Source organism: Hyperolius riggenbachi, chromosome 8 (assembly GCF_040937935.1).
Source record: "Hyperolius riggenbachi isolate aHypRig1 chromosome 8, aHypRig1.pri, whole genome shotgun sequence".
Taxonomy (NCBI): domain Eukaryota; kingdom Metazoa; phylum Chordata; class Amphibia; order Anura; family Hyperoliidae; genus Hyperolius; species Hyperolius riggenbachi.
In genome coordinates this window covers 130,527,330-130,545,806 of record NC_090653.1, presented here as the reverse complement: position 1 = coordinate 130,545,806, position 18,477 = coordinate 130,527,330, and the positions used below count along the sequence as shown (strand labels likewise).

General features: G+C 44.8%; 1 protein-coding gene across 1 annotated transcript in view; it reads right to left on the bottom strand.

Annotated features, from left to right (window-relative positions):
• Positions 1-18,477, bottom strand: part of LOC137529121 (phosphoglycerate kinase) — a 41,958-nt gene that overhangs the window by 10,993 nt on the left and 12,488 nt on the right. Inside the window, exons 4-7 of the mRNA XM_068251106.1 lie at positions 17,095-17,239; positions 12,106-12,209; positions 8,140-8,259; positions 1,981-2,095 (exon numbers count right to left, since the gene is read on the bottom strand). Of these exons, the coding sequence (XP_068107207.1) occupies positions 1,981-2,095; positions 8,140-8,259; positions 12,106-12,209; positions 17,095-17,239 (484 nt within the window). The remainder of the gene's footprint in view (positions 1-1,980; positions 2,096-8,139; positions 8,260-12,105; positions 12,210-17,094; positions 17,240-18,477) is intronic.

Genomic DNA, 18,477 nt, shown 5'->3' with positions numbered 1-18,477 from the left:
GCGGCGGATCGGGTAAGACACGCAGCAAGCAAAGTGCTTGCTGCGCGTTTAAAAAAAAAAAATTATTCAAGTCGGCCCAGCGGGGCCTGAGCAGTGACCTCCGGCGTCTCTGGACGAGCCTAGCTTGTCCAGAACGCTAGGGAGGTTAAAAGAACAGGCAAATGTTTGTAATTTCATGGGGCAGCCATCTTTTTGGTTGAAAGGAAGTGACTGGAGCATGAGACAGTTCCAACTGTCCTGTGTCCTGATCACCCCTCCCAGCTGCTAGGCAACGAGATCAGAAATCCCATCATGCTTTGCACAACATCAGGGGAAAAATGCCCGGGCAGTTTTCTTTGATGTGGCGGAGCTTAGCTTCTGTGCAGCTAAAAATGAGGCCTTATTAAGAAAAACAAGGTTCTGATGCTGTGAAACTGTTAAAGAAACACCAAGCCTTTTCAGTGCTGCTGAGTAGATTTTTAGTCTGGAGGTTAACTTTAACCTCCCTGGCGGTAAGCCTGTGCTGAGCACGGGCTATGCCGCCGGGAGGCACCGCTCAGGCCCCGCTGGGCCGATTTGCATAATTTTTTTTTGCTACACGCAGCTAGCACTTTGCTAGCTGCGTGTAGCATCCAATCGCCGCCGCTACCCGCCGATCCGCCGCGCCCGCCCCCCCAGACCCCGTGCGCTGCCTGGCCAATCAGTGCCAGGCAGCGCTGTGGGGTGGATGGGAGTCCCCTTTGACGTCACGACGTCGGTGACATCATCCCGCCCGTCGCCATGGCGACGGGGGAACCCCTCCAGGAGATCCCGTTCTTTGAACGGGATCTCCTGATCTCCAATCGCCGGCGGCTATCATGTAGCGAGACTGTCTCGCTACATGTAAAAAAAAAAAAAAACACTACTTTGCTGCCCCCTGGCGGATTTTTTTAAACCGCCAGGAGGGTTAAAGAAAGTAGTGCATGGAGCATTTCAGGACAAGGTTTGGGAGAAGTTTTCTGCTAACTGTCCCCTCAGGAGATTCCAGAGCTCTTCACAGTTATCTGTATATGGGTGAGTGGAACACACACACACACACACACACACGAAATGAGACTGTATATTTGTTCCATGTTTAGTTTCAGGTTAAACATAAATAGTGAGTAAGCGCTCAAATTCTGTCTCTACTGCAGATAGAATTAGTAGCTCTGCATGTCATCTTCATGCTGAAGGCATGCACCAGACCGACAGTGTCCCTCCACCAATGTGAAAAGGACTCAGATTGTGTGGCCAACGCGGGCCGATATCGCATCAGGGGGTATAGGCCACCCCTCGGCCTCACTGGCACCTCCGCTGCTGGGCAACCTCCACAGCTTGGCTCCTTTATCCAAGGCCTGTTGATATCACCTGTTTTAAACAGAGGAGAGACACCGATATGTGGCTCAGTTGCTGTCCAACTTTAATATCATTATCATATCATCAATATTAAAGTTGGACAGCAACTGAGCCACATATCTCTGTCTCTCCTCTGTTTAAAACAGGTGATATCAGCAGGCCTTGGATAAAAGGAGCCCAGCTGTGGAGGTTGCCCAGCAGCGGAGGTGCCAGCGAGGCCGAGGGGTGGCCTATACCCCCTGATGCAATAACGGGCCCATGTTGGCCTCGCAATCTGGTGAGTCCTTTCACATTGGAGGAGTGACAATGTTCTGGTGCATGCCTTCAACATTAAGATGAAATGCAGAGCTACTAATTCTATCTGCAGTAGAGACAGAATTTGAACGCTTACTCATAATATATTTATATCTTTGAAGCTATTCACAACTAGCAAGAGAGCTCCCCACCGGACTGGGACTGGTGTTTCTCTGGTTTCTAATATTGTATAATTATTGGTCTGTGAGCGCTTATGTACACTTTTACTAAACATAAATAGTGCTCGATTCATAACGTTATGGCGTGCGAAATATCTGATCTTTAGATCCTGTGAACTACGTACGGGTATTAAAACAAAATGTGGGCACCTACCTCCATGTTGTTCAGCACTTTCAAGAAGGTGAAGGCCATCCCTCCACCAATGATCATTTCATTCACCTGGTCCAACATGTTATTAATCAGCTGGATCTTGTCCTTGACCTTGGCCCTGGAAATGAGAGACAAGCTTATAATGTCCTGAGATGACGCAGCTGCTGAGCACCTAGAGATTTACATGCACAGGGCTTCCGCTGGCCTGGGATTCACCCCTACAGGGAGGATTACTCAGCAGATAGCAGCAGGGATAAAACACTTTCACTTCTAAACATGGCATCATTCACAAGCACACTATACAAAGGCTGATGCATGGAAAGTCAGACATTAACAACTAACTCCTATTTACATAGCACCAGCTACAGTATTTACACTGGGGTCTTCCAGCTGCAAAAGGGTAAAGCATTACATCATTAAAAAGTTGGACAGTCTAGGCAACTTAATCTAATTATTTAAAGTGTAATGCCAATTACACGATGCAAATTTTCTGACAGACTTACTGTCAGATCGATTATTTCCAACATGTCCAATCTGATTTCTGATAGATTTTCCATTCACTTGTCTGATCAATCGATGGAACAATGGAAATCGATCTGACAGTAAATCTGTCAGAAAAATGCATCGTTTTACCTGGCATAAGGCAAAAATAGAGCAGTGGAGCATTGTGAGCGTCTTCCAGCATGCTGCAAAGTTTGAACTGTCCTCCAAACTGTTAAAGGGAACCTGCGGTGAGAGGGATATGGAGGCTGACATGTTAATTTCCTTTTAAATAATGCACATAGCCTGGCTGTCCTGCTGATCCTCTGCCTCCAATATAGATGCTGAACACACATGCAGACCAGATGTCTATGGCAAATCTGACAGGATTAGCTACATGCTTGTTTCAGCTATGTAATTTAGATCCTACTGACCAGAAAGATCAGCAGGAATGCCAGGCAGCTGGTATTGTTTAAAAGGAAATAAATATGGCAGCTTCCATAGGTCTCATTCCTCAGGTTCCTTTTAAGGTGCATACACTCCTTCAATTAGCGTGGCCTGTAATAACCAGGCTCCAGCTTTATGGTGACATTGCATGCAATGAGTGCTATACGGACAACACTCAGTCATAGCCAGGGTATGTGCAGCAGTTCTACAGCGGAGGGAAAACAGAAAAAAAAGCCTAGGTTCACAGCAGTCTTATAACGCAGCTCAGCGCAATGCAATAAGTCTATGCGACGTTCATGTTGCATTATGGTATCGCACTGCTGCAGTGCATTAACTCTAAGCGCACACGTTACCAGGTGCAGAAAAGCATACTTTTCATTGTCTGTATGCTTTACTGTACCTACTTACTGTGGCGGCAACAGTGTTCATGCGCATTACCACTTTTTTTTGCATTGCGTTGTAATGTTGCGTTATGACTAACTTTAATCACAACACAGCATCCTACTGTGAACCTAGCCTATGTGATGTGGCGTACATGATCTCCAATGACCGCGTGGGCACCTGTACACACATTTTTCAGATTGTTACACATAGGGTATAAAAACTGGATCAGGCGTTGGCACCACTGACTTGCGTCATGGAGTGAATATCAAAAGCACTCTGGCAAAGCACTTAGAAAAGCGCAAAAAAAAAAAAAAAGTGCAGTGGAGCGCCGGATGGGGAAAAACCCCAGCGCACAAAAACGCATAATGCTTCTTTTTAGGTGTGAATGAGACCTAAAAGAGCTAAAGGATTTCTGTGGCTCCTAATAAGGCTACAATGTCAGTTGGAGAAGAGAGATCCTATCAGCTATAGGGTCAGACAGGCAAGTGTAGCACACATTTGGTGCACTGTACAACACTGGACAGCTGTTAAAAGGGCACTACAGCGAAAAACTGTCAAATGTAAAATATGTGCAAACATATACAAATAAGTACATTTTTTTTCCAGAGTAAAATGAGCCATAAATTACTTTTCTCCTATGTTGCTGTCACTTACAGTAGGTAGTAGAAATCTGACAGAAGTGACAGGTTTTGGACTAGTCCATCTCTTTATAGGGGATTTTCATGGATATATTTATTTTCAAAAGCACTTCGTTTTTTGGCAGTTGGACAGAGCAACTGCCATTCACTGTGTAGGGAGCAGGGAAGCTGGCCAGCATCATTATTTAAATCCTTTTTAGGGAATATCTTTATAAAGAATAAAAGCCTTGCTGAGAATCCCCTATGAAGAGATGGACTAGTCCAAAACCTGTCGCTTCTGTCATATTTCTACTGCCTACTGTAAGTGACAGCAACATAGGAGAAAAGTAATTTATAGCTTATTTTACTCTGGAATTTTTTATTTTTTTTTAAATTACAGTTTTTCGCTGTAGTGCCCCTTTAAGATCATAAATGGTTGCATAGGAAAATTCTCAAGTTCCGTAAATATCCTAATGTCTCTGGCCAGCGTATTAGATGCAGAAGTAAAACACATGGAGTGAAGGGTTTAACATGTCAGTATGTTTGTGTGTGGAATTGCTGCTCAAGGTCAAGTACTTAATATCAAAACAGAGCTTAGAATGCCACACATAACTGCAAGATAAATCCTGTCTTTTATGGTCTCCAGGCTGTTTATTCTGACTGAAGTCTCCCAGCTTACTCAGCAATATGTAGCTCAGCTAAAGTGCAGAGCATTAGAAGGCAAGAGGTCAAAGTCTAAAGCCATGCAAGTAAACACCTCACTAACTTCACACAAAAGGGACTGTCAACACTTCTATCAGTGTGACAGAGTTCCCAGCACGTCAGAGAACCAGCATTTGTGCAGAAGGCAAAAAACAAAAAACACCCCACTGAAAAAGCCATACCAAGTACACGTTTACCTTCTTACAACTAAATACATTTTTAATTTGGCAATTTTTGTGGCTGGACGGTGTAATGGTGAAGGGCTCTGCCTCTGCCACGGGAGACCAGGGTTGGAATCTCAGCTCTGCCTGTTCAGTAAGCCAGCACCTATTCAGTAGGAGACCTTAGGCAAGTCTCCCTAACACTGCTACTGCCTATAGAGCGCGCCCTAGTGGCTGCAGCTCTGGCGCTTTCAGTCCAACAGGAGAAAAGCGCGATATAAATGTTATGCGTCTTGTCTATTTAGCTTCACATAAAGAACTAAAGGTCCCTTTTTCCACAACCTGCTGAAAGCAGTGAATTCACCGCCTGTCAGCTGCTCTCTCCATCACCTCAGCACTCAGTCAGTCACTGGACACGTGTCCCCCTCATGAAGTTGCACTGAACATGGCAGTTGGCATGCTCAGAAACGACATGGGATTTTTTTTCCCCGCTGGGTAATGCAGCTGTGTGGCAAACGTGATACGCTGCGTTACCGAACGTCGCCATTTGGCTTCAATTACATTAGCCCTTCTGGGCGGCAGACGGAAGGCTGAACTGCTAATGGAAAAGGCCATAGAGTGGTATAAAACATCTACTAGTAAACTCCTATGTTAGAACATCCAGGCATATGTCCAGAACCGCTGGTATGCCTGTTTTTTCTGGACTAAAAGGAAGTATTTGTATCAATTATTATTTGTAACTAATCCATCAGTGAGTAGAAGTCAAAAACTACATGCGTACATATCTGGGAAAAATGTCATTCAAAACAATCTTTCATCACTTGTAGAGATGAGTTGTTCAGCTATCAGCACACTCTGTATTTATCACTCTGGATGATGATCAGGGAGATGCAAATAGTTGCAGATTTCAGGCAGTAGCTGCTACATTTGATTGGCCCATTTCCAAGCTGGAATCTGTATCTACTTGGAATTATTAGCACATCATGGACCCATCCCTAGTGGCCATACATGATACAATAAAATGATCCGATTTTACGGCAATTCGCTAAAATAAAAAAAAATTTGAAAGCTTTAATGCGACTGAAAAATCCGATCAGATTTCTTGCTTAACGATCCGGAATGCTGGAAATGTCTCTAATTATATGGTGTGTGTTAGATTGTCAATTTATTAATATACACACCCTAGCAATTTTCTCAGAGTTTCCAATCATTTTTATCATAATTGGGGGAAAAAAAATAAATAAATATTGAACGTGTGTGGTACATTGGTCATTTTTGAAAGGTTAAAAGTCAGAAAAATTGATTCAAGAATTGCAATTGAACAGATATTACAAAATTGTATGGCGTGTGGCCACCTTTTGGCTCCCTGCACACTGCAAGAGATTCCGATTTTTAATAGTTTTTTTTCACATGTGATTCCGATTTTTATTTATTTGTTACTGCATGCTGTGTTTTTTCTGTTGATAGCATTCAGGGAAAATCGGAATCGCAAATCGGATTTGCAGTGTGCAGGGAGACTTATGCTGGCCATACATGGTACAATTTTTTCATCCAATCTTACCATTTCTATGTAATATAAGGGAACTGCCTAAATTATCTTTTCAGTAGATTCACTTAATTTACCCTTATACTACATAGAAATGGTAAGATTGGATGAAAAAAAAAATTGTACCATGTATGGCCACCATTAGACAGATTAGAAGTTACCAATCCAGCAATAACTGCGCTCCAGTAACAAGTCCACCAGTCCAATTATGCTTTCAGAGTCTGCTGTTCCAGCACGGTGGCGTAGTGGTTAGCTCTCTCGCCTTGCAGCGCTGGGTCCCTGGTTCGAATCCCAGCCAGGGCACTATCTGCAAAGATTTTGTATGTTCTCTCCGTGTCTGCGTGGGTTTCCTCCGGGCACTCCGGTTTCCTCCCACACTCCAAAAACATACGGATAAGTTAATTGGCTCCCACTAAAAATTGGCCCTAGACTACAGTACTTACACTACATAATATAGACATATGGCAATGGTAGGGATTAGATTGTGAGCTCCTTTGAGGGACAGTTAGGGACAAGATAGAGATATAGAGAATATATATATATATATATATATATATATATATATATATATATATATATATATATATATATATATATATATATATATATATACTGTACAGCGCTGCGTAATATGACGGCGCTATATAAATACTAAATAATAATAATAATAATAATAATAATAATAATAATAATAATAACCTTGTGGGATCCAAATGTAGAAACTAAAAAGAAAAACATGGAGCGCTCTTTGGTGCATTAAAAATTTTAATAAAAGCTTCCAAAGGTTAAAAGTTGCACTTACAAGATTCAGAATGTGCGATCAGCTCCTCTCACACACAGGTGCCAGGTAACTGTCTTGCTGTACACTTTCACACTGCGATGTCCTGCTCTCATTATGGCCAGTAGTGTAGGTGGTTTCCTCTCAACAGGCAACGGAGATCAAGCATAAGGAATGGGCCGTTCCAAGCACACCTCAGCGCCTATTGCATCATAATGACGCAATAGGCGCTGAGTAGCGCCCAGGACCGCCCAATACTTAGTATGCAAATGCAACTTTTAGCTTATGGAAGATTAAAAAAGTTTAATGCACCAGAGCACTCCATGTCGATTTTGTTTTTTAGATTAGATGTTACATTCAACATAAACCTTCATGAGAGGAGTTCTCATGTAGAGGACTCAGGGCTGCAGCGCCCCAGCTGGCTATACTCTGCCTGCCTACCAACCACTATATGCAGAGTAGAGCTTTGATATCTTCCTATGCCGGGTGCTGAATTGGGTCTCTTCTACCACAGGGTGGCGCTGTATGCCTACATCCTTCTTAGGGTCCCAATCACGTCTTATCAGTTCAGTGCCAGGAATAGGTAGAAAGCAAAGCACTCCCTGCGCTACTCTGCATATAGGTGGCAGGCTGGGCAGGTCAGAAATGTGGCGCTGCTGCGTACAATGGGGGGGGGGGGGGGGGGGGGAAGGGGGTTCAGGGAAAGGTGTAGAATCATATCTAACAAAAATCTATTGTAAAATAGGTTGATCCTTATTTAGTCATTTTATCGATAAACATTAATTGAACCTGACCAGTCTGAATTTCAACACAAGTGCCAAAAGTGCAAACAGCAGCAGTACGCAGAACCACTAATTTGATCTACCACAAGCTGTATTGTGTATGCCCAGCACCATGGACAGGGGCGGTAACAAAAGGAGCAGAGGATGTCCCACTGCAGACAGAACTAGGACTGTCAATCAAGCTGCCTCTATATTACAGTTAAGCATTGAAAGAGGATAGAAACATAATAGTATAAAGATCCGGCTTAATGAGAGTGGTACATACCCTCCCAGGATGGCGAGAAAAGGTCTCTCTGGGCTTTCCAATGCCTTGGCAAAATAATCAAGCTCTTTCTTCATGAGGAATCCAGCAGCTTTCTGAGGCAGATTAACACCTACCATTGAGCTGTAGAAGTGATAAAACAAATACTGAAGTCATTGCTTCTGCCTACAGAATAGATCTAGAAATACTCAGTTAAAGGGATACTGTAGGGGGGTCAGGGGAAAATGAGTTGAAGTTACCCGGGGCTTCTAATGGTCCCCCCCAGACATCCTGCGCCCATGCAGCCACTCCCCAATGCTCTGGCCACGCCTCCGGTTCACTTCTGGAATCTCAGACTTTAAAGTCTGAAAACCACTGTGCCTGCGTTGCAGTGTCCTCGCTCCCGCATACGTCACCAGGAGTGTACTGCGCAGGCCTAGTATGGTCTGTGCCTGCGCCATGCGCTCCTGGTGACATCAGGGGAAGCGAAGACACGGCAACGCAGGCGCAGTGGTTTTCAGACTTTAAAGTCTGAGATTCCAGAAGTGAACCGGAGGCGGGGCCAAAGCATCGGTGAGTAGCTGCACAGGCACAGGATGTCTGCGGGGGACCATTAGAAGCCCCGGGTAAGTTCAACTCATTTTCCCACGACCCCCCTACAGTATCCCTTTAAGGGATTCATAAAACACATTACCCTCTAGTTACACATTGTAACCAGGAACACAGTCTCAAAGTGACCACTAATGATACCATTATTTTTGTACAATTATTCTATTTCTATGTAATATGAGGGACTACCTAAAGTATATTTACTCAGGTTACCCTTCTACTACAAGATTTGACAAAACAAGATATTGTATCGTTAGTGGGCACATTAAGGGCACCCAATCTACACATTTAATTTATTAAGGGTGACACAATCACTTTAATACTTATTTTTCTGCTGACTTTATGAATGAGCGCCAGGCATGGGCTCAAAAGTCGGTAAGGACTCGAATTCATGATTTAAATGAGGCTCAATTGCCTCAGGAGTGTAGCTGGGAGAGAGGTGGTTACTTATCCAGAAGTCCTCTGTCTGTGTTTTAAACGTCTTGCATGCATCCTATTGGATGAGTCACAATACTCACTACCCTGCACATCCGCCTCCCAGGAGCTTTGTTCACGTTCCCGCACGCTATAGCGTCCTCCGCTACTAGCGCAGGACGCCATTGCGGGCTGGACCGTGAAGAAAGCTTTGCGTAGCCCGGGGTGCGCAGGCGCAGTCGACTAAGCTGCAACTCGGCAGGAGAACGGAGGATCGTGGAGTACTGGCGCAGGACAGGATGGGTACTGGGGACTTGGGGAATGCCCAGGTAAGTGAAACTGATTTACAGCCATTTACAGTTCTGCTTTAATGGCTGCATTGCGTGAAGTATTTTAGCCATTAATCCTTCATGGCTCCCAGGTGCAGCCAATAACTCCTCCAGTCCCCCACATGCAGCCATTAACTCTTACCTGTCCCCATGCCGCCCATCAGTGTGGCCTGTTTATGTTCCCTCCTGCTCCACACTTAATTGTGGCCACTATGAATCCCCCTGCTGTTATAATTTAAGTAGGCCTCAGTTATTTGGACTGAGTTAATCAAAAAGGCTCGGGGTGCAGACTTGCCCTTTAAGGGGATTTTCTCTTAGAGAGAAAATCTACAGTTCTGTCAGCAGAACTAGGACATACCAAGAAGCTGTTCTATGGACAACGCCACAGGTCTCACTGACCTCAACATGTACACCACAAGAACAGTAAACACAGCCATGTTTAATCAATATCAAATTCCTTGCAACTAGGGCAAGTGGTTCATAGAATATCAATCAAGTAGGTGTGTATCATGACATCACAAGGGGTCTGAGCCAATAGTAGGTTCCGGGAGGAGGGATCAGATGGTCACATTTAACTCTTTCTGGTTCGCATAAAACCAACAGCCGGTTTACAGAGAGAGACTTTATGTCCCTGTCACCGCTGGTCTTAATCTTTACTTTATTTTATCTTGTATGCTGTATATACTTCGTTTAGACGTAACTTAGTATAGAAAGAAGATAACTGACTAACATTCAGGAGGAATGTTAGTCAAGAGCTTGTAACGCAACGGACTTATACAGAAGAATTTGCTTTGCTAAGATGTAACGAACTGTATCTGTATATCTGTTTACTGAATAAACAACTTGGAAGCTTAAAGAAGTTCCATCTCCTATAATGCTTGCTGTGAGGAGAGTCGAGTCAGCTCACATTCTGTGAGGTGCAACTCTAAAGCTGGCCATACACTGGCCCGATTTGCGCCCGTTTCGACAGCAGATTCGATCACTGGGATCGAATCTGCTGCCAATCGTTCACGCTACACGCCGAATTTCGATCCATTTCGTCCGATCCCGTCGATCGTGCCGTGCGGAAAATAACCGTCGATCGCCCGCGGGTAAAGAGCGCATCGCTAGCGGCGTTCGAGTGCCCGACGACCGACGCAATAGAGCCCACATACATTACCTGCTCCGCCGGCGCGACTCCAGTCTCCCGGTCACCGCTGCTCTGTCTGCGCTCTGGTCTCCTGGTCCGGCATGCCTCACTTCTTCTAGCCCGGCAGGAAGTTTAAACAGTAGAGCGCCCTCTACTGTTTAAACTTCCTGCCGGGCTAGAAGAAGTGAGGCATGCCGGACCTGGAGACCAGAGCGCAGACAGAGCAGCGGTGACCGGGAGACTGGAGTCGCGCCGGCGGAGCAGGTAATGTATGCGGGCGGGCGGGGGCAGCAGCACCACCACAACAGATTGTGAACGGTTTCAGGCTGAAATCGGTTCACAATCTGTTTGCTGTAAAGGTAGCCATACGATCCCTCTCTGATCAGATTTGATCATAGAGGGATCTATCTGTTGGTCGAATCTGATGGCAAATCGACCAGTGTATGGCCACCTTAAGAAGTTGCTGGTGCCGAAGCAAATAGGCGATTTATAACACCTGCCACCTTTCAGTGTGGCCACTATGACCCACTAGCCCCCCCCCCCCCCCTTCACTGTGGCCACTAGGTCTCCCCTGCCACCATTCAGTGCAGCTACTGTTTCCGACTGTATTGTAGCCTCTGGCCAGTATTTTTGTAACAAAATGCCTCCTCCACTGAGAGCCACACCAGCCAACGTGCTCTCTCTCTCTCTCTCTCTCTCAACACCATCTAAAGGGGACCTCTCTCGATCCCCCACATTCTAGTGTAAGAGGCAGAGCAAGCGGCACAGCAGAAGCACTTACTCACCGATCCAGCGCCGGGGACAGCATCCTCTTATTACTTTCACTCATGCCGATCTGCCTGCATTAGTGTAGCTCTGGCTCCTGAAGCCACATGAAATCAGGAGCAACGCTAATCCCCGCTGACCAGAGTGAGTGAAGGAGAGGAGGATGTTGTGCCCGATGCTGGATTGGTGAGCGACGGCTGCAGCGGAATATGATTACAAAGGGAGGTGGAGATAGAGAGGCACTCTCCTTTGGGCAGTGATGAGAGTTACAGCATGGAGAAAGAAAGGAGAAAAAAAATGATTTAGGACTCATTTAGGTATAAGGTGACCCCCCCTCCCTTTTATACTGTGAGTCTTGCCTTAAAATTTTACTACAACTGTCCATCTTATTTAATGATTCATCTGTCAAAAGAGAGAAAACTAGAATCTTGTTTGTCTCAATGCGAACCACTCACATTAGTGTCTGCAGTACCCATAAGAGAAAACGGCGCAAGTCCCATTTAATAATCATTAGTAAATAGAATATTCTGGGCTGTGAATTCCCAAATATCAAGGAAATTATAAAGCATATGGTGCTAATTGGTTTTGAATCTATTCCCAGATGCATCTCCGAGTAATACAGCTAATCCCAGGAGCTTTTTGTGGGAACAGCAGTTACAGCTGATTCACACTCGCAGTTCAGCTTTGAAAGATACAGAAGTGCAAGTTCTGTACTGTGATCTAGGAAATGCAATGTTCTGTTACCTGTGAGCTCTGTGTGCAGTCCCAAAAGCATCATTGACGTAAACATCTCCAAGTTTAGACAGAGAGGCTCGGAAAGATTCCACTTGTGCAGCATCTGCTTTGATCTGTTTTAAAAAGGCAAGACAAATCAAGACTTGAAAACAAAGGACTGAGAATTATACACAATCAAAGGAAAAATGAACTGCTGCCTACAGAAACCATTCAAGTCTTGTCATTTTTTTATCTCAAATTGGAAAAACATGAAGATAGTAACTGTACTGAATTAGAATTTCAGATTTTGTTTTAACTAGATTTGAACTTGCATCAGATACAGGGAAACCATGTTTCAAACCACTCCAATCCTATTTTTTTTATTCCAAATCAGGTCTTTAAAGAGAGTGTGAAGCCAAATAAATTACCTCTTTTTCTTGTAGTTAACTTAAAGAGAACCCGAGGTGGGTTTGAAGAATATTATCTGCATACAGAGGCTGGATCTGCCTATACAGCCCAGCCTCTGTTGCTATCCCAAACCCCCCTAAGGTCCCCCTGCACTCTGCAATCCCTCATAAATCACAGCCGTGCTGCTGACAAACAGCTTGTCAGAGCTGGCTGTGTTTATCTCTATAGTGTCAGTCTGCTGCTCTCCCCGCCTCTTGCAGAACTCCAGTCCCCGCCTGCATCCCTTCCCTCCCTGCTGATTGGAGGGAAGGGACGGGGGCAGGGACCGGAGCTATGCAGGAGGCGGGGGAGCAGCTGAGACTGACACTACAGATGTAAACACAGCCTCACAGCACGGCTGTGATTTATGAGGGATTGCAGAGTGCAGAGGGACATTAGGGGGCTTTGGAATAGCAACAGAGGCTGGGCTGTATAGGCAGATCCAGCCTCTGTATGCAGGTAACATTTTTTAAACACACCTCGGGTTCTCTTTAAAAGGGACACTAAGCCAGGGAAAAAAAAAAATCATAACAAAACAAAAAAAAACAGTTTCTTTCCTGGGGCTTCTACCAGCCCCCTCCAGTCGTCCCGTGCCCTCGCAGTCACTCACGGAGCTTCCGGCCCCCCTGCTGCCAGCTAGTTACAGTTTTGCTGATAGGCCTGGCCACGTGAATTTTTTTTCGTGTTCCCACCCGCTATAGTGTCCTTCACCTGTGCAGAATGTTATTGAGGACGGGAAAATGAAGGATACGTGTGGCCAGGCCTGCCCAGGTGCAGAAAGCTGCAGGGAACTGGTAGAAGCCCCAGGCAAATAAATTTTTTTTTTTTTTTTATTCCTGGCTTAAGTGTGCCTAAGATCCCCATGGCAGAATTAGGTATTTATCCCCCAAAATCCCAAGGCAAAATTCCACGAATTTTCGGGTCGCAGATTTTGCTGCCCACGGCAGCAGAGCTTTGCGCAGTAGCTCTGCCTCCAGTCCAGTAAAGCAGAGATTGCCTGGAGCGGAGGCAAAGCTACTGCGCAAAGCTCTGCCTCTTCCAGGGGGTTTCAAAGGGGGGGGGGGGGTTCAGTTAACTGTACAAGGAAAAGGAGGTAATTTAATTGGCTTCAGACTCTTTAAATCTAGTAGTAATGAGCAAATTACTTCTATTATGTTCACAGTAAACAAGAGCCCCTCCACCGGTCAAACTGATATCCTTGAGGCCAGTTTCACACTGAATATCTGCAGTTGCGGTCACTGCACCACTGAACACAGCCTTAGGGGATTACCGCATTTGCACGCAGTATTCCCCGCCTGGCAGCAGGAAGTGACGCTCACTTCCTGTGCCCGAATAGATGACCTGCACAGAAGCACAAATACGTTTGAGCATGCGATGCGTAAAACTCGCTGCAGTCATTCTAAAGAACACGAGTCGCCATAGGCTTAAATGACTCCCATGTCCAAACGCACGTAGATGCAGAAGTCGCAAGGTAACATAAGCTTGCAACAAAAGAGATGCGGATTCCAGAACTCCAAAGTAGAGATAATTTATTCAAGCGCGGTACAAAAACAGATTACAAAAGGTAAAAATGCCTGTGTCAACAGCTGTTTCGCGTGATGCCACACCTGTTCAGGACACTTCGACCTTGCGTCGGGGATGCTGCGCAAAACATCACTTCTGCTGCATCGCACATCTGTATGAAAAGCCCCATAGACTTTCATTGGCATAGCGGTGGCCTGCAGCAAATCCAGGCCACTGCAATGCACCGGTGTGAGGCCACTGCAATGCACCGGTGTGAAAGGGCCCTCAGGCTATGTTCACAGTGGTGCGTTGCAGAATAACAGCCACATGGTAACATGACATGCCACACTGCAATGTACCACCTATGTGATGTTCAACTGTGGCGGAAGTGGTCCAGAGTGCACTGGATGCAGTACATAACTGCAAAATACATGCATTGACAGTGAAGCCTACACTTCACTGACTGTATGCAACGCAATGTGCAGATAACATCCAGCGCTGCTTTCCCATTGCTTTCCTGCTGTTACAGGGAACGCAACGCCCACTGTGTACCTAGCCTTAAAGACAACCCGAGTCGAATTTTCTAAAATCTTAATAGGACACAGAGGCACGTTCTCTGCACAATGACATGCCTCTGCCGTTCCATTGCTGCTGCCAGCCCCCTCTGAAAAATACAGACAGGCTAGCGGCAATCTGATTGTCGATAGCCTTCTGTTTACCTGCCAGCTTGTCAATCACTGCTCCTCCATTGACTCCCCCAGCCTCTGCTAGCTTCCTCCAATCAGAAGCCAAGCCTCGACCTGGAAGTACTTCCTGGGTCGCGGGCTTAGTTTCCAATTGGAGGATGCGGGGAGCGGTGGAGGAAGCCATGTAATGGAGGAGGCTATGCGGAGGAGCGGGGATTTACAAGCTTACAGGTTAACAGAAGCAAGAAGTTTTATATCAGGATGATACCATTTATTGGCTAACTAAAAATGAATAAAAATAAGCAAGCTTTTGGCCTTGCAGCCTTCGCCTGGCTTATATCCTGTTAGTTTGCAAACTGGTGGTACAGACAGCTTATACACATGCAACATCAAAAGGGAAACCAGATATTTTTTCAAGCATAAATACAGGTCATTAAGATGCCTTAATTCACACAGACCATCGACCTGGGGTTAGAGGTTGTAAGCCAAGATCAGGATCCTTGTTTACTCCCTGCACAGGTTAGCGAGATTCAGATTGTTGCTAGCCTGTCTATTTTTCAGGGGGGACTGGCGGCGGCACCAGAAGAACAGAGGCATGTCACTGTGCAGAGAACATGCCTCTGAGCCCTATTAAGATTTAGAAAAATCAGCCTCGGGTTCTCTTTAAGGCGAATACAGGGCGACTGTCCCAGCTTGCACAAATGTGATTAATTCTGTGTGATCAGTAATGCTGGATATCTTTGATCAAATCTTCAAAAAGTTGTCAGTGGAATAGGAAGTTACAAACTATTCAAGACACCTTTTCAAAACAAATTGGCAGAATGAAACAGTTAACGTCTCTCCACACGTGACAGAGTCCCTGCAGGACAGTTCACTGTGAATATAAGACTTCATGCAACTACAGTAGAATCCCTTTATAGTAAACTCCAAGGGACCAGGAAAAGTAGTTTACTATATCAGAATTGGTCATACATTGTACATTTATACAGACCCATTTGCTGGGACCTAAGGAAGGAGTTTACTATAATGAGATTGTACTGTATATACACATCAGGTGTTTTGGCCCATTTTATAGTCTCCTAATTTGCATTTTTTCCACCAAAGCAGGGAAGGGGGACACAGGATCTACAACCATAAACCTAGCAAGCACCCCCCCCCCCCCCACACACACACACACACACACACATACAAAAAACCCTATGACACTTATCCATGGGTCCCTTTCCCTAAGCCAGTTTTCCATGCAGCAACATGTAATGTTACTGCACCAAGCCGAGCCCCTTCCCATTCACACACATTGTTCAAAGCGGTTGCAGTTTAAGATGAAGTTTAAGTGTATGGGAGCATAAAGCCACATTTGCACCACTTACTCATTTTACATGCCAACTTGTAGCATGCTGCAATTATATACAAATTTCACATGACAGTCAGCATGAACTGGGCCTAAATGCAGTTTTGGTGAAAATAGATGCATTTCATGTAGTTTCCACTGAACACAGTTGCTTGAGTGATAAACAGATCTTAAATGAAGCAGTGGTCAATAAGTTAAACCTCTTGATCTCAAGCAATTAAAAGCCTGTCGAGTAACCCCAGCCTGAGGACCTGTTCTCAGTGCTCAGTTGTGTTGCAGAATAATTCTGCATGTCAACTCACTGGACATACAACTTTTTGGGCCTGTTCACAGTGCTGCGTTATGGATTGTGTTATTCTAAGTCGCTGCATTCAAGCTTTGTATTAAAGTCTATGTTCAGTCTCCAATGCAGTTCACACTCATAATGCAACTGACCACTGAACCTAGCCTGAATGTGCCCTGCCAGTCAGAGAGACCTAGCAGCCAGAACGATAGATTACAGGGCAGGAGGAGAACATATGCTTCAGCTTCACTGAGAGGATTAAAAATAAAGAAATAATAGAGGTTTAACTGGCTCCTGTCCAGCCTGGTATAAATAGAGCATGCATTACCCTGCCCCCTTTAGCATTTCAAATCCACAAGTGAACCTTTGACTGTTCGAACTCCAGCTCTCCCATTTCAGCCAGTAAAAGGTCAGCCAATTATAGGCCAGCGCTTCTTACGCTGTACAGTAGTCTGAAGTCTTAAGGACAGGAAAGTTACAGCAGGTCAAGTGTACTAAAATTAACAGCAGTCTACATGACTCTCCTTTCTTGACCTTCAGTAAAATGTCAGAGGGCAAATACCCCACAGATAGTACTAGATTATGATCTATGCACTTGCCCTTATCACAGGTTTAGGAAGGGGGAGGCATTCAGCTAACAACTGTGCCTAGTAATTAGCAGAAGGCAGTAGGTGGAATAAGAACAGCAAGTTTTTAAAGAAATTCCATAACAGAGGTTAGGACAGTGTAGAAAATGTTGAGTGTCTGACCTTGTTTCCAGAGGCATCTTTGCCTTTACCCTCCTCTTCTACATGGAATCGCAGGTTCTCCAGGAGAATGATGGTCCCAGGGGCTGGGTCAGCACATTTTGTTTCTACATCAGCGCCAACACAGTCCTTCAGGAACACCACATCTCTGCACAGAAAGACAAATGGATGGTAGGATGGCTTTTCTGATGCTAGAAAGAGCAATTCTTAAACCAGTTTAAGCAGCTTTTAAGGTTTGTCAGCAACAAATTACCTAATCACGGTGTAGCAGATGTGACAGGGCCCAACAGTAATGTCACTATAGTCACATCGTACAGGCTATCCTACTACTGTGTACAATTCTGAAATAAAGCCTCCTTCACACTGGAGGATGAACTGTGCGCTTGTCAGCCAGTTCAGCCTTCCCGCCTGCTAGCCTAGACTGCCATTCAAGTGCAATAAAATAACTGTTGTAGCACCACACGTGCCACCTCTACATACACAGTGGTGTAAAACCTGGCAGCAGAAACCTAAGACAAGTTGTGTCTGAGCACACCCACTTAGTACTGACTCCGTGTGTATGCAAGTAAAGGGGAAGAGAGATGGTAGTACGTGGTGTCTAACCTCTTTACCACTGGTACCATGCGCTAGCTGGTGCAGGGGAGCAGCTGTCAGGTAATGAAGACACCTCCACTGTTAAAGGATACCAGAGGTGACATGATGAGATAGACATGTGTAGGTACAGTGCCTAGCACACAAATAACTATGCTGTGTTCCTTTTTTTTCCTTTCTCTACCTGAAAGAGTTAAATATCTGGTATGCAAGTGGCTGACTCAGTCATGACTCAGACAGGAAGTGACTACAGTGTGACCCTCATTGATAAGAAATTCCCTTTTTCTCTCTTTCTTGCTCTCAGAAGCAATTTTCTGCTAGGAAAGTGTTTTATAGTTGGAATTTCTTATCAGTGAGGGTCACACTGTAGTCACTTCCTGTCTGAGTCAGGACAGAGTCAGCCACTTACATACCTGATATTTAACTCTTTCAGGCAGAGAATGGAGGAAAAAAAAAAAAAAAAAAAAAAAAGGAACTCAGCATAGTTATGTGTGTGCTAGGCACTGTACATACCCATGTCTATCTCATCATGTCACCTCGGGTATCCTTTAAAAAAAAAAAAAAAAGGCCCAACACTGCAGCATACTGACTACTTTTAGGGTGGAATAATTGTTCCTCACACTACTTGTCCCCACAGTAAACTTTATATCTCAGCTGAAACCCCCTCAACCACCATCTGGAAAGTATACTCCACCACAAGCATCTTTAGCTCTCTTGCAAAAAAAAAAAAAAAAAAAAAAAAAAAAAAAATCAAACACTTTCCATTGGTCACATAAGTAAACCAATGAAGAAGCC